This window comes from Eumetopias jubatus, unplaced genomic scaffold (genome assembly GCF_037043125.1).
Source record: "Eumetopias jubatus isolate StellerSeaLion01/CBP00866 unplaced genomic scaffold, mEumJub1_p1.0 scaffold_9, whole genome shotgun sequence".
Classification (NCBI taxonomy): Eukaryota; Metazoa; Chordata; class Mammalia; order Carnivora; family Otariidae; genus Eumetopias; species Eumetopias jubatus.
Genome location: NW_028274815.1, coordinates 22,396,638 through 22,411,380, shown reverse-complemented (window position 1 = coordinate 22,411,380; position 14,743 = coordinate 22,396,638). Strand labels below are relative to the sequence as shown.

Below are 14,743 nucleotides of genomic sequence, written 5' to 3'. Positions count from 1 at the left end.
ACCTGGAGGCAACCAGACTATTAGCAGCAGAAGGATCACAAGACACGTCAGTGCAAAGGAGGCAAGTATTGTACCCGCCCTATTGTGATCACGCTCAGGTTATGCCGGTTTTGTTTTTGAGCTGACTGATAGGGAAGTGCCTTCCATTGCAGAGAAGCTTTGCTTCTCCACGGCAGGCCCTTGACATTGCATCATGGAATTCCACCTTCTGTGGCAGAAAAGATGGGACCTGGGGACCCATGCTGTTGGGGCTGTAGGTTGGTGCTGGCAGCCCTGCTCCTGCTCCTGACTCTTAGCCTTGGTCTCTACCTCCAAAAGAAAATCAGGAGAATGCTTTCAGCCCTTGCTTTCTTTCTCTACCATAAACCCTCTGAAGGCCATTCTACTTCAACCTTCCCTCCCAATATATCCATTTTATACTATCCATGGATTTCTGTACTTCTTTCCTGTGCCTTTGCTCACACCGTTCCCTCCATCATCTCCACATAAGCCGCATTCATCCTTCAAGGTCCCAGCTCAAATTTCACCTTTTACCAAGGAGCTTCCCAGATTTCTCTAGCAAAAATTCTCCCTCCCATGTGTTCTCAAGAAGGAAGGAAGAAAAGAGGATACATGAGTGTTTATTTAAACACTTGATCTATTTCAGGTATTTTGCATATGTTAATCATATGAGGTAGATATTGCCCCATTTTACTTGTAAAGATAAGATCCTGAGAGTTTGAGCAGTATGAATAAGGTCTACTAAGAGGTGGTGCTGGGATTTGAAAGTAGACAGCCTGACTTCAGAGAACAACTTTCCAACCTACCACATTTGGTCTATTAATTTACTAATGTAAATTCACTCCTGGCATGGGGTGTTTTGCATATAGGAGCCTTTAAGTTAAGTGTGACATCGAATTATCTTGCTTCCTCATTGTGTTTCTCCAGTACCTGTGACAGGATTCTCCCTGTCTTAATCATACAAGAATTGAGTAAACGGGGGCAAGAGCTTCTGCCTCCCAAATCAGCCGGCTCTGGTTCCACTCAGGTCTATTCACTCACCAGCTGTCGTCAGGACCTGTACTTTCCACGGGTGAACGGTCAGGGCTCGCTGGTATGAATCAGCGAGATTTAGGGTTAGGGTTACATACCTGAAAGAATCAGGTATGGCTGCTTCCTGTAGTGTGGGTTTCCTGAATATAGTTAAGTGAAGGCTGCCAGCCTGACATCTGCCAGGGATCTTATTGTAGTTTCCACCACCCTCAGAAGGATGTTGCACTATATTCACAAAATTTTAGAATGTTAAAAGCTGAAAAGGGATTAAGAAATCACCTAATCTAGTGATTTCCAAACACTTCTAGTTGTGGGTCTCTTTGTTTAAAAGTGGCTCTTTCTAGAAATATATTTAAGGCAAGGTAAAGTAAAACCTGTAGTGATACCTCCCCAAAACATCTCCTTATAAACCCCTAACACGGAGGAGCCCAGTTTGAAAAACATAGTCTAACAGATGAGGAACCTTAAGTTCAAGTCTAGTGATGACCACGGCTGTAGAGCCCACTAAGTTAAAAAACCAGTACCAGCACCTTCTGAGGTTGTGGAATCCCGTGCTTTCCATGAAGGAGTCCTCTTTACACAGCATTTCTAGAGGCCATTGTGGACAAAGGCTGAACTAGGTGCTACGAAGATGCCAAATACGAACAAGACCCATTTTCACCCATTCAGGAGCTCACAATCAAGGCTAGTTGAAGACCCAGGGACACTGAAAAAATAACACACGCACTTAACTATGGCTTATAGTTTCCAAGTTGATTTCCGAGACTGAGAAGGGCGTCAGCACCTTGGCCAGTTCCGGGGTGCGGGAGCGGTGAGGGTCTATCCAGGTTGAAAAGCCCGGGCTTCGGGAAGGGAAGGGGCATGAAGACGCAGAGGTCGGCCCCAGGTGGGGACTATGGCAGGCGGGGCACCGAGACCCGGCGCGGTCCACTTGGAAAAGGGGTTGCTCACAGACTGACAGCTGAGCGATTCTCCACGAGTTATTTCGCTCAGTCCACTCCCATTCCAGCCTCTGGCTGCCCGGGGAGGGTCGGGGGTGTGTGGAAAGCTTCGGGAGCAGCCTTCCGCCCGAAGGGGCGGGGCTTGCGGCGGAAGTCCCTCCCAGGTCCGGTCACGTGGGAGGGGCAGGACGCGAACACAGGTGAGTGCCAGGCGATTCTCCTTTCCCGGCTCAATTCGTCGCGTGCCTGGAGCGCCCAAAGCGTATGTGACCGGTCCAGGCCCAGAGAATGACAGGCCCTATTTCTGGTGTGGAGTTGGACTCAGGAAGGATGCGGGCTGGTTCCGACTAAGAGTGAATGTGGGGACCGACCAGGCTCTGGGTGAAAGAGCAAACATGCCCTTAGGAGTGTCTCGGTACGGAAGTAGGCCCCCCAGGTGGCTCTGCTTCAGAGATGGGGTGGCGGGTGACTGCCACCGAGATTCCGCAGCCGCCTACAGCCTTCCTCCATTACCTGCTTGCCTGAGGCGATCCCTGTGACAGGAAGCTGTTCAGGAAGCATCCCACCTGAGGCCTCTCCCCTCTAGGACATTTTGGAAGCGGGTTGGGGAGAGGGAGTGGGCATGAAGGAAAGTCAAGCGTCTCTTTAATTGTGGGGAGGGGCAGTGGGGGTGACCCCCCCCTGCTCTTGGCTTGACAGGAATCATGGCACTCTGGCGGGCATACCAGCGAGCCCTGACCGTTCACCCGTGGAAAGTACAGGTCCTGACAGCTGGTGAGTGAATAGACCTGAGCGGGACCAGAGCCGGCTGATTTGGGAGGCAGAAGCTCACCCCACCAAACCTCCCTCATTTTTTGCTTCTATTGAGCGCCCTTGAAAGGTTGGCTGTCTCTCATCCGAAGTTGTCCCCAGTCCTTTGGAGGGTGGGTCCCCAAGGTTGTTCCTAAGGAAAGGGTATACAGAGCTGTAAAGTAGGATCTGAAAGTCCTCAGAAAGCTGAGGAGTCATCCCTTCGGGTTAAAGGCATTCCCCCAGGAGGCCTTAACTTAGAAAGCTAACAATAGCACACGCCCCTCTAACATCTTAGAGTGTGCAAAACACTTTCAACACATTATCTCATAGGGTCCCCACAAAGATCTGTGAGCTAGGATCCCTTGAGTCCACGTTAGATTACACACCCAATAAGTGTTGGGATCAGGACTCTTACCCCAGTTTATTTTTCTTCGTTTGTTTTTTTTTTTTATCATGAAATAATATCTTAACATACAAAAGAATGGTTAAGATGTGTGTACAGTTTAAATAGTATTAAAACTGATTACTCTTGTATCAGTACCCAGCTTGAGAACCCTTGAGCACCTATCCCTAACTCATACAAGCCAAGAAATAATTACTTTCCTGAGTTTTGTTTATACCACTCTTTTGCTTTTCTTACAGTTTTACTATCCATGTATGTATGTATCCCCAAACAATACACTAATCAAGGATTTATGTTTACTCCAAATCCAGTGATTGGATAGCAACCTAACAAAGGTAACCCAGTGACTTACCTGCATTTGTTACCACCTTTATTTTTCACCTTAGCTAAGAAGGGAGGGGATGGCACAGAGATACGTAAGTTTTACAGGGGAGAGGAGTAGAAGGTCTATGACTGTTGGGGTAGTGCAAGAGTGATCGGGTTAAGATGGGATCTTGCCTATGTTTAGAGGAAGGGAAGGGGATTCTAGGGAGGACCATGGGCTTCTGAGAGAAAGACTGTTGGGAGGAGTGGCAGGCTATGAAAGCCAAGGAGGAACAGTAGGCCTCTTACTGGAACAGCCCCACTTCAGCACTAGAAACTTCACTGGGTGACTGGCCAAGGGATGGGCGATTTTGCCCCTCCCTGGGCCCCTCTCCAACCTCTGTGCCCAACCACCCCATGTCCTGTCCTCAGACTGTCCATCAGCCTGCATGACTCACCTGGTTGCGTGTGTGGTGACTCATGCTGGACTGTGTGGCTGTGATGGGGACTGACGCGCTGGGCCCTCTGCCAGCCTCAGACTCCCTCAGGGCCCTTCACTGCTGGAAGGAAGGATCCCCCTCGTGGCCATCAAGAAAAGAGAGGGAGGGATAGTCCTTGTGTTTCCCTGCCCAAGGGGTGTGCGGGGGACAAGGGGAGGAGCTGTCCTTCAGAGGGCCCCTTGCACAGATATGTGGCCGAACTGGGGTGCGGGTCTGTCGGTGCCAGAGCCCGCATCATCTCTGTGTGGCCCTGAAGCACTTTCTAGGTAGCACTTTTCTCAGACCTCTTCCCTGCTGCTAGTGTATTTGGATCAAACTACAAATAAAGGGAGAAGGTGGGTTGAGCTCCCCAGGGTGGGTTTAGCTCTGTTTTTAGATCCTAGCACATTGCTTCCCATGGACCCCTGGGATAGCTCCTCACACTGGAAGACCGAATAGAGATTTCAGACTTGGAGTTAGAAAAGCATAATTTGAATTTCAGAGTCGTAGCCCCCAGTAGCTGCCCGAACGGAGACAAGTCAGTAAACCTCTTAGAGCCTCAGTTTCCTCGTTGAGGAGTTGAGTTGCGTTAGCTGACCTCACAGAGTCAGCGTGAGGGTTATCTCTGTGAAAAGGCTTTAGAAATAAAAAAATGCTTAATAGACATAAAGGCTCCTGGGCTTGGCCCTTTCCATGAGTGTTGTCAACCCACACACAACAAGCTGTTCTTTTTTTTTAGATTTATTTATTTATTTTTTAGAGAGAGAGAGAGAGCGCACACAAGCGCCCAAGGGGCAGAGGGAGAAGGAGAGAGAATCTCAAGCAGACTCCACGCTCAGCACAGAGTCAGATGCAGAGCTAGATCTCACGACCCTGAGATCACGACCTGAGCTGAAACCAAGAGTTGGACACTTAACCGACTGCGCCCCCCAGGGGCCACAAGCTGTTCTTTTTTCTACTGGTGTTTTGGCTGCGTTTGTTCCATTTGCCTTAAATTTGAACATGGGTGACTCTCTCAGCCTTGGTTCTCTAACAGCAGAGCCTGGGGCTTTGGTGCAGGTACTTTGTAAGGGAGTAGGAAGTAATCCCATGGGGGAGGAGGGAGAGGCATAAGGAAGATCAAATTGCATACTGTTTAGGGTACCTGGCTGCCCCATCCCTTAAAACTGACTGAGAAGCTCTTTGAAACGCCTCTTAGGACTATAGGGGAGAATAGCCTTTTCTGGAGACAAGAAACCTTTACCCACTAGTTCTCATCCCACATTGGTAAAAGGTTTGCCACGTGGGATGTCAACACCTGTGTGCAGTCCCCGGCTAAGGCATCAGCGGGGCAGCCCCGGGTGTGACCCAGGGCTGAGGCAGGATTCATCAGGTTGAGCTGCAGCGGTGGCCAGAATAAGGGAGAAGTGAATCAAGATCTGAAATGGTTCAAAAGAAGTGCCTGATACGCCTAGTGTTGACCCAGCTAAAGTCAGGAACAGAGCAGCCTGGGAAAAGGTCCACTGTGTGTTCTGCAGAGCCTGAGTCAGCCTTTTCGCGTCCTTTCTGGAGGGCCCTTCCAGTCTCCAGTGGGCCCCGGGCCCAGCTCCATCCATTTTTGGCCACTCTAGTCCTGCTATAGGGGGGCAGCTGAGCTGCAGACGCTGGTTTCCCTGGAGTCTGACTTCTGCCAGGATGTGAGAGCTCAGCGGGCCCTGGAGCGTCCAGTCCAGCCCTGATACCATAGAGCAGGAGACTGCGTCAGGGGTGGGGGTGACGTGCACTGGGGTCCCCATGGTCAGCGGTAGAACTGGCCTCAGAATGGAGCACACTTCCCAGTGCTCTGCCCTGCACTACGGGGCCTCGGAAAATGGTGTAGCCCCCGTTGGTCTGGGCTTACATACCTGACAAGCTGTAGAGCCCTCTGTTTTGTCTCATTTTCCAGCAGTAGGACAGCTTTGGGCCAGGAATGGGTAGAGCATTTAGAGCGGTCCTGGAGGATGCACTCTCCCCTCTCTCTGCTAGGCTTCAGTTGCCTCTGGGGTCTGTCAGAGCCAACCCCCAGCCCAGGCAGCCTTTTAATTGTGGAGACTTCTGGGGAGGGGTGAGTCAGCAGCACCACTGGCCCCATGCCAGTGGCTATACTTGTCGCCCCAGGCCTCTGGTACTCAAAGACACACTTCCTGCTCCCCATTCCACCTTGCTGCCCCTCAACCTTTTTTTTTTTTTTTTTTTGACAGAGAGAGACACAGCGAGAGAGGGAACACAAGCAGAGGGAGTGGGAGAGGGAGAAGCAGGCCTCCCGCTGAGCAGGGAGCCCGATGCGGGGCTCAATCCCGGGACCCTGGGATCATGACCTGAGCCCAAGGCAGACACATAACGACTGAGCCACCCACACGCCCTAGCCCCTCAACCTTCTCATCTTCCATTAGCACTTTATTTTCTTGCAACTATGACCCCATACACAAAAGCCAGGAGAGGAACAAAATAGGAGATGTAGGGAACTAGGAAGACGGTGTGGAAGTTGGGGCTTTTCCACTAGTGGGCAGCGGGTGGTCCCAAATAGATTGGTGCTCAGGCAGCCTACCCCCCACCCCCTCACTCCCCTGAATCCGGTGGCGAGTGACGGCATGAGAACTGGCACCTACCCAAGGGCATGATGTCACGCCTGCGCCAACGTCTGCCTGCTGGGCTCCACGCCCGGCCTGGCATTGGGCATCACTGCCTGGCAGCCCCTCACCCTGCCCCATCAGGGCTCGGGCACTACGTCTCTGCAGGTCTCCGGCTCCAACCCCCTGGAAACAAGGCCAAGGCAAGGGGAGCCAGAGCACCGAAAGATCTAGACCAACCGAATATGTCAGGAGGACTCAGTTGGGGCCTGTTTGGGCTCTGGCATTGGGGAAGGTAGAGTGAGGAATCTGAATGTCAGCTCTTCTTGATCGAACTCACTTGGGCCAGAGATGCGGGCCTGCTCTGTGCTCAGACCAAAGCCTTCGACTGTCCTGGAGGTGCTGCAGGCCCAGCGCCCCAATGATCTATGGGCAGAGGAGGAACTGCGGGGCATGGCTCTGTCTGAAATGGGCAGGGCCGGCAGGGTCTCCAGAGCTACAAGTCCACTCCGTGTCACTGCTGCCCTTCTGCCTGATGCGCCTGATCTGGGGTCCTGGAGTCCGTCTTTCTCAAAGGCTGCTGGCTCCCCAGACTGTGGTTATCATTCCTGCTCTGTCTTCAGCTTGTTGGGTGACTGTTGGCAAGCCACAAAGACTGAAAACACACACCTCCCTCTCGTTGTGACTGTTGTGACCTAGGAATATTGCTGCTTGCCCTCCCCACAAGGTGACAAGGAACAGAGAGGGTCACCTCCTGGGCAGCAAAAGACAGGAAGTGCATTAGTCCAAGAAGTGTCTTTGACTCGTGGCCTTTGGGGCCTTGTTTGGGCAGGAATCTCCTGCAAGTAGAAGCCAGAGGCCTCTTGGCGCCCCTGACCCCTGCGCCCAAGTCTCTGCCCCTTCTGTGGTTCCCGAGCCTCCTGCCCCTGCTTGAGAGAAGGCCTGGGTTCAGCCCCACTCTACTTCTTACCAAATAACTTCATCTCTCAAAGACATTAAATAGAAGTGTGACCCTACCTCCCAGACCTTTCGTGAGGATTACATGTGTGAGAGCCATTTGTAAACTGTAAACATTTTGCCAAAGTAGAGTGTCAAACTGTTAGGTCTCTTCATTTAAGAAGCGACTGCCTTCTGTTCCGCCCTCTGCAGGCCTTCTCCGGGTACCCTTGCCTTTATGCATGGCCATGGCAGCAGGCCCTCCCTGGGGGAGGTGAGGCAGGAGGTAGGGAGATGAGTGCCAACGGGTCCCCACACCTTGAGCCTGACATGTGGGCCTGTGGGCTACTCACGCCCTTCTTGGAGTGGGCCTGTTGTTTGGAGCAGTGCATTTGACATTTTTCCTTGGTTGGTTTTCTGAGCACCTGCCAGGCCCTTGGTTAGGTGTGGCGGAGGATAAGAAAACAAAGATGTCTAGGATTGGGGCGCCTGGGTGGCTCAGTCGGTTGGGCGCCCGCCTTTGGCTGGGGTCATGATCCCAGGGTCCTGGGATCGAGCCCCTCATCGGGCTCCCTGCTCAGCGGGGGGGGAGTCTGCTTCTCCTTCTGCCCTGCCGCTCCCCCTGCTTGTGCTCTCGCTGTCTCTCAAAAAAAAAAAAAAAAAAAGATGTCTAGGATCCTGTCCTTGCCATCTGGGAGGTCGTGGCTAGCACATTCTGGGAAGAGCCTCCAGCACTTTGAGAGTTTCAGGGAGAGAAGAGTCAGGACTGCCATGATGGGTGCCTCTGGGACCAGCAGCCTGGCTCCCCCGTGGCCCCAGCCTTCCCCAGCTGCCTTGGATGCAGCTCCTTGGGGACAGGGCCTTGCGGAGGGTGCGGGGGAAGGGCAGTGAGTGCAGCCAGCATGGACGTCAGAGCCCGCTCTGTACCAAGGACTAGGGTTAAAGAATGTGTTTGCCCAGTGCTAATTGAGGGCACAGGGACAGTGGTGGCTGTGGGGCTGGAGAGGGGCTCTCATTACTCAGTGAGACAGACAGGCGAGCCGGAGATCATCTGGTCACTCCCAAGTGACCCTGTTTGTGTGTGTTTGCTGGAAACCATCACGCCACCGTAACTGATGGGGGGGCTCTGTAAATAGTGACAGTTTCTATCTTGGTTTCTGGGTGTGGGTGTCTGACTAGGGTTGCTTGGGACGGGGTGTCTCTGAGTGAGGGAAGGGGAAGCAGGTACAAAGACCTGGGGGGTGGGGATGGGAAATGGCTATAATAAATATTGTTCGCTCTGTCTGAGGTTGTGAATGTGGGGGGGAGTCTGGGTTTACCTGATTGTGCTAGGAGGTGGCCAGGACTCCTCCTTGTGGGGACTCTTACCAGTTCAACCAGTCATCTTCCTGCCTGGGACCATGTAAGCACTCATGCTTTAGAAGAAGAATTATTCTTGCTGTCCTTCACAAAGAGAGACCCCCAAGACGAAGGTGAAGGACACTTTCCAGGGTCTTGCCTGGGACTGGGGGAAAAACCCCAGGGCTCCTTACCATTCTACACATGATCTATCTACAGTACGGGTCCTGGAAAAATCACTGTGTAGGAAATCAAGCCACCTGGTTCTTGCCTTGATTCTGCCACTTACTGGTTATGTGAGGTCCCAGACCTTCATTTCTATACCTCAAAAATAAGGAGTTTGGATGGAATTATCTGGAAGGCTTTTCCAATTCTGATAGTCCATGATTCTCACCCCCAAGCACCTTAGATTCTCCTTTATCTGCAGTCTCTCACTGTGACTTCCCTTTAGGACTCTGTGCAGAGGCTGTGGGCCCCAGCCTCATCAAGGCTGCTCCTCCCAGTTTCTAACAGGACACTTCGAAGCAGCAGTAAAGGACTGGCCATTTGCCCCAGAATTAATCTCTTAGGCTCCGAGTGTCAGAGCCTCATTCAGGGACTTCCTTCCCTCCCTGGAATGGCAGCCCATCTCCAGGAGGTATCCTGACAACACCTGTGTCCCCTGCGCAGGGTCCCTGATGGGCCTGGGTGACACTATCTCACAGCAGCTGGTGGAGAAGCGAGGTCTGCGGGGGCACCAGGCTGGCCGGACCCTGATCATGGTCTCCCTGGGCTGTGGCTTTGTGGTAAGTTCCATCCACAGCCGGGCTGCTGGAGGACTGGACGGTGGTCCTAGTTCCATGTCATTCTTTAGTTTCCCTTGACCTCTCTTACATCTAAGCCAACCTCGAGCGTCTGCTTCCACTGGGATTTGGTTTCTAATCCTTGAGAGAAGAGCTTTGTGATGCAAAAGGCAAGTGGTCCCCTCACCGCACACCCTCTGTCCTCCCTGGGATTTACTTTCAGGGCCCTGTAGTAGGAGGCTGGTACAGGGTTTTGGACCGCCTCATCCCCGGTACCACCAAGGTAGATGCACTAAAGAAGATGCTGTTGGATCAGGTGAGCAGAAGGAAAAGGGCCTCAGGAAGCATGAGCTGGGCTGGGGGAGGGCGGGGCTTTAGGTGCTCACAGAACTTTAATTTCTCTCCCCTAGGGGGGCTTCGCCCCATGTTTTCTGGGCTGTTTCCTCCCACTGGTAGGAGCACTCAATGGCCTGTCAGCCCAAGACAACTGGGCCAAGCTACGGCGGGTGAGCTGGGCAGGTGGGGGCAGTCTCCGGCTGGCGGCCCGGCAGCCCAGGGCAGTGAGGCCAGCTTTGTGGGGAGGAGCCGGGTGGGATGCAGCCAGAGTCCCAGGCTCGGGAGAAGAGGAGCTGGGGGGTGGGGGCTGTGGTCGGAGCCTGGTCTTCGAACAGCCGCTGTGTCCGGTGTGCTGCGCAGACTGGCAGGTGGGCGCTGCGTGGCAGTGAGTGCATGTCAGTTTGTTCCTTTTGTCTCCTCAGGACTATCCTGACGCCCTTGTCACCAACTACTACGTAAGCGCTGACGCCGCAGCTGCCTGTTCTCCTGTTTTCCTGAGTCTGGAAGTGCCCAGGGACGGGGGTCCTCCTCCTGCCAGAGAAACCCCTCAGTTGGGGTGACTCTCTCGTCCCCGGTGTGGGCACCATACTGAGGGAAGCACTCACCCAGTCGTTCTCCTTGTTCTTGGCTGCAGAAGCTGGAGGAAGACCAGCGAGTCTGGAGGTCGGGCGAGGGAGGCAGCCCCCCAACCTTAACCTTCTTTCTCTTGTAGCTCTGGCCTGCTGTGCAGTTAGCCAACTTCTACCTGGTCCCCCTTCATTACAGGTAAGACACATCCTCACCCCACTCTCCAAGGAAGGTGCACATCACAAACAGCTGGACACACGGTGATTCTCCTTTCAACCTTGAATCACTTTTGACCCTCCCAGAACCCTGCCCTGAGCAGAGTTCCTCAGACTCCTGAGAACTTCTCTTCAGAACTTCTTATTCTTTAGAGAACCTATCCCAGAACCTGCCCACTGACCTTCTTTCATCTTCCTGAAGAGGCTCTTGCTCACAGCCCCGTCTCCATCCCGCCTGAGCTCTCCCCTTGGATGGCAGGGCTGCAGGGACAGTGCCTGGGGGGCAGCAGCGTAGGCAGACGAAAGGGCCCGGGAGGAACCTAGGCCTCTTAGTCCACTGCAGAGTACTAGTCTACCTCAATAATAAAGGTAGTTGCTGAAACCACAGTAGAAAATACAGTGGAACTCCAGATGAGTAGGTAAAATTGTCGGGGGTGAAAGGGCATTGGGAACAGGGAACAATACAAAACTCTTCAGAGGGGACTCTGAACAGCATAGCTTAGGGGAAGACTTGTGGACCAGCTCCTCAACACTAGGGTCCCTGCAACACTCTTTGAAACTAGAGAAAGGCAAATTGACAGTAAAGAGAAGGAGGTGCTACTTTTCATGGCAGGCAGGACGTTTTTGGAAGATAAAATCTCTTCAGCTGGTAAAGGTGCACAGAGACGTGTGTTCGGATGGAGCCTGCACAGGCATGAATAAGGGCCACACTTGGTGAGATGAGCATGTTCCACTCTGAGGCTCTTGTCCCGGAGACAGAGCTCGGGCAGCCGCAGAACCCGGCCTGCTTGTCCTCTGGTCCGAGCCGCCTGTCCCTCCCTCGGGGCTGAAGGAAGGAGAGCTCGGTGTGGACGTTCTCAGGGACAAGCCCTCCTTATCCGTAGCACTGGTCCAGCTCCCCGCCCCCGCCCCCCGCCCACGCTTGCTCTTCATTCTCCATCGTCCTCACGCCGCCACCGCCGCCCCTGTTCCGTAGGTTGGCTGTTGTCCAGTGTGTCGCGGTCATCTGGAACTCCTACCTGTCGTGGAAGGCCCACCGGCTCTAGGCCGGCCTCACCCCGGTGTCTGCGCGGGCAGTGCTGCAGCTTGACCCCAGCGCGGTCGCATGGCCTCCCTGAAGTGGGCACATCGCTTTTCCTGGGGTTCCGTGGCCACTCAGAACTTAATGGGCTGAGCACCTGACTCCTTGTGAATTCATTACAACCTTTATAATGGTCTCATCCCACCACATGGTAGGCACTCCATAAATACGTATGGTCTCGTCCACTGTAGCTCACACCCATATCCCAGAGCGCCCTCGCCCCCACTCTTCACAGGTACATCTGCTCTCTAACCTTCCCAGCCCAGCTGGAGCTCTGGCTCTTTGGGGGCCCCAAAGCCTTATATGGTGCCTCTGCAGATCGGTTATGTATGTATGTAGTCTGAAACCTGCTGAGGTGATGTGGAGGGCCCAGCAGAAACCTGTGGGGCAGTCAGAATTTCTAGAGCCGGAAAGAAGTCTAGAGACAACCAGTCCTGATCTTCCTCTACGGATGAGCACACTGGAGTCCACACAAGTGAGGTGACCTGTCCACACCACCGACCAGTGGCAGAGTGGAAACTGGAACCCACATGCTATAGATAAATGTTGGTGTCCCCACCAGAATTCATCTGTTGAAAACCTAATGCCCATGGTGATGGCATTAGGCGGTGGGGGCCTTCGGAGATGATTAGGTCATGAGGGATTCGTGCCCTTTTAAAACAGCCTCAGACAGATCCCTCACCCCTCCCACCATGTGGGGACACAACGAGAAGGTGCTGTCTATGAAAGTTAGTGAGTGGCTTCTCACCCAGTACATCTACCAGCGCCATGGGCTTGGACCTCCCGGCTTCTAGAACTGTGAGAAATAAATATTTGCTGTTTATAAGATACCTAGTTGATAGTACTTTTGGTATAGCAGTGTGAAGAGACTAAGACAAGTTCCCTTACTTCCTACCAAGTGATCTTAACTGAAGGGCAGAGGTACAGTAATACTGCAGCTGTGATTCCCAGAAGAAAAACTAACAGCGAAAATACCACTTTGGGACAAACTCAGCAGCAGATGGACCTGCCTTTTGTAGTCTGAAAGCACCCAGAGGCCAGAGGCTCTCCAAGTAGCGCCTCGGCAGACCGGCCTAGAATTTAGGCCACGGGGCTGGAATAAGACCAAGCATCCCGGCAGTGGGGGGCTGCCTTGCCGCCTCGCTGCCTCTAGGGTGGTACCAGAGCGTGAGCTGGGAGCCGCCTGTGCTCCTGAGTGCCTCTGTTGGCTGAACCGACAGCAGGGACTAGGGACTGGGTCTGAGCAGCACAACCGTCTCCCAATGCCTCTGGCCCCTTCTAGAGGCCAACAGCAGGGTGGGCGCCACTGGCAGCCGTGAGGTCCAGCCTCTCTTCGGTGTGCCACAGAAGCCTGGCCACCTGACTGGTCTGATCTGGGGACTGGGCCTAGTCCCTGCTGGCTGTTGTAAGCAGTTAAAGGACTCTCGTGGCTCCCAGAGCAAGGGTTATGCCCCAGCAGCTTCTTGCTCTCTTAAGGCAGGGGCTGCTTGCAGCGCTGGCCCCAGGACCCAGAGTCAGGTTCTGAGGTGCGCCCCTCTGGGTCTCGCAAGCGGTGGACTTGAGGCTGCAGCCGTCATTGCTTCTACAGTCCATGCATGTTCCTCGCTGACGTCAGTCGGAGCTGTCCTGGAGCTATATAAGGCTGGCGGCGGTCCCGGGACAGACCCCGTGGTCCCCACGGCGCCCTCAGCCCGCCCGAGGGACAGAGACCGGACCGAGACTGGAGCCCCGTCCTGCGGCGTGCACACTCTCTGGCAACCTGTGAGTGGCCCGGAGCATCCGCCCTGACTCCCTCAGCACCAGGACTTGGTGCTCAGCTCACCCACCACCGCTCGCCCAAGGGGAGAGAGGGAGAAAGGGAGAGGGAGGAGCGGGCTGGGCAGCGGCTGGGGCTGGAGGGAAGGCTGTGGGTACCCGGCGGCAGGCACAGGGGCCGGGCAGGGGAGCTGGATGCGCACGGGAAGGGGAGTGGTGCCACCTGCGACTGCCCCGGGCGCACCTCACCCTGCGCTACCCCTGTGTGTCCAGGGCCGGCGGCACCATGAAGCAGGGGGGACACGCGGCGCTGCTGGTGGCGCTGCTGCTCCTGGCACAGCTGCGCCCGGGGAGCAGCCGGTGGAGCCCGGAGGCGGCGGCGGCTGGGGTCCGCGACCCGACTCTGCGCTGGAGCCCCGGGGCGCGGAACCAGGACGGCGGGGCCCGCGCGCTGCTCTTGCTGCTGGCCGAGCGCTTCCCGCGCCGCGCGGGGCCCGACCGGTGGGAATCCCGGACCGCGGGCGAGAGACCGAGGCGGGACGACCCTCCGCTGTCCATTGATCTCACCTTCCACCTGCTGCGGACCCTGCTGGAGCTGGCGCGGACACAGAGCCAGCGGGAGCGCGCCGAGCAGAACCGCATCATATTCGAGTCTGTAGGCAAGTGATCGGCGGGGTCTGCAGCCACGAGAACCTCGACCCCCGTCCCCCACCCCCGGGCCGGGACGTGCGCGACTGGAACTGACCCAGTCCCGCGGGCTAGAGCAGCCCAGGGATGCCCGGAGCACTCTGTGCGTCACCAATTTTTAATAAAAGTGCTGAAGAGCCTTTGGCCTCGGTTGTGGGGCGCGGGGAAGCACAGCAGGGTGGGAGCCCGTGGAAAAGTGTGGCCTCCCAGGCCGGCGAGAGGGTACCGGATGCTCCTCGAGGACTCCGGCAGAAGGGCTTTCAGCCGGGGGGGTCCTGTGCCATCGAACCCCAGGAACTCAAAGTCCTGGTGCCACCGCCCCACCCCGGCCCTCTTCCCTTGGCACTGGGCTCGAGGAACCCGTGCTTGATATCAAGGAGATGCCCCACGGGGGTCATTCCACTTCCGCCCCTCAAATGGTCCCAGATCCGGAGAAGGGCAGGATGGTGATGGGGTCGCCTCCGAAGCCGAGGCTGAGAGTGAGCAGTGTACGGAGATGCGGTTCTGG

The 14,743-nt window shown here is 54.9% G+C and overlaps 2 protein-coding genes across 3 annotated transcripts; both read left to right on the top strand.

The window, feature by feature from the left end:
* Positions 1–2,147: 2,147 nt before the first annotated feature.
* Positions 2,148–11,885, top strand: MPV17 (mitochondrial inner membrane protein MPV17). 2 transcript variants are annotated; one of them, XM_028099665.2, is made up of 8 exons: positions 2,148–2,173; positions 2,673–2,747; positions 9,482–9,597; positions 9,818–9,910; positions 10,005–10,100; positions 10,353–10,385; positions 10,643–10,695; positions 11,689–11,885. In XM_028099665.2, exons 2-8 carry the CDS (start codon positions 2,678–2,680, stop codon positions 11,756–11,758), a joined length of 531 nt encoding a protein of 176 aa, XP_027955466.1. In that variant the 5' UTR covers positions 2,148–2,173; positions 2,673–2,677; the 3' UTR covers positions 11,759–11,885. The 2 variants fall into 2 exon arrangements, with proteins under 2 accessions (XP_027955466.1, XP_027955467.1); XM_028099666.2 differs by lacking the exon at positions 2,148–2,173 and adding an exon at positions 2,190–2,235.
* Positions 11,886–12,943: 1,058 nt separating this feature from the next.
* UCN (urocortin) lies at positions 12,944–14,340 on the top strand. Its single transcript, XM_028099289.2, has 2 exons — positions 12,944–13,554; positions 13,822–14,340. The coding sequence occupies exon 2, from the start codon at positions 13,835–13,837 to the stop codon at positions 14,213–14,215; it is 381 nt and encodes a 126-aa protein (XP_027955090.1). The 5' UTR covers positions 12,944–13,554; positions 13,822–13,834; the 3' UTR covers positions 14,216–14,340.
* Positions 14,341–14,743: the final 403 nt, after the last annotated feature.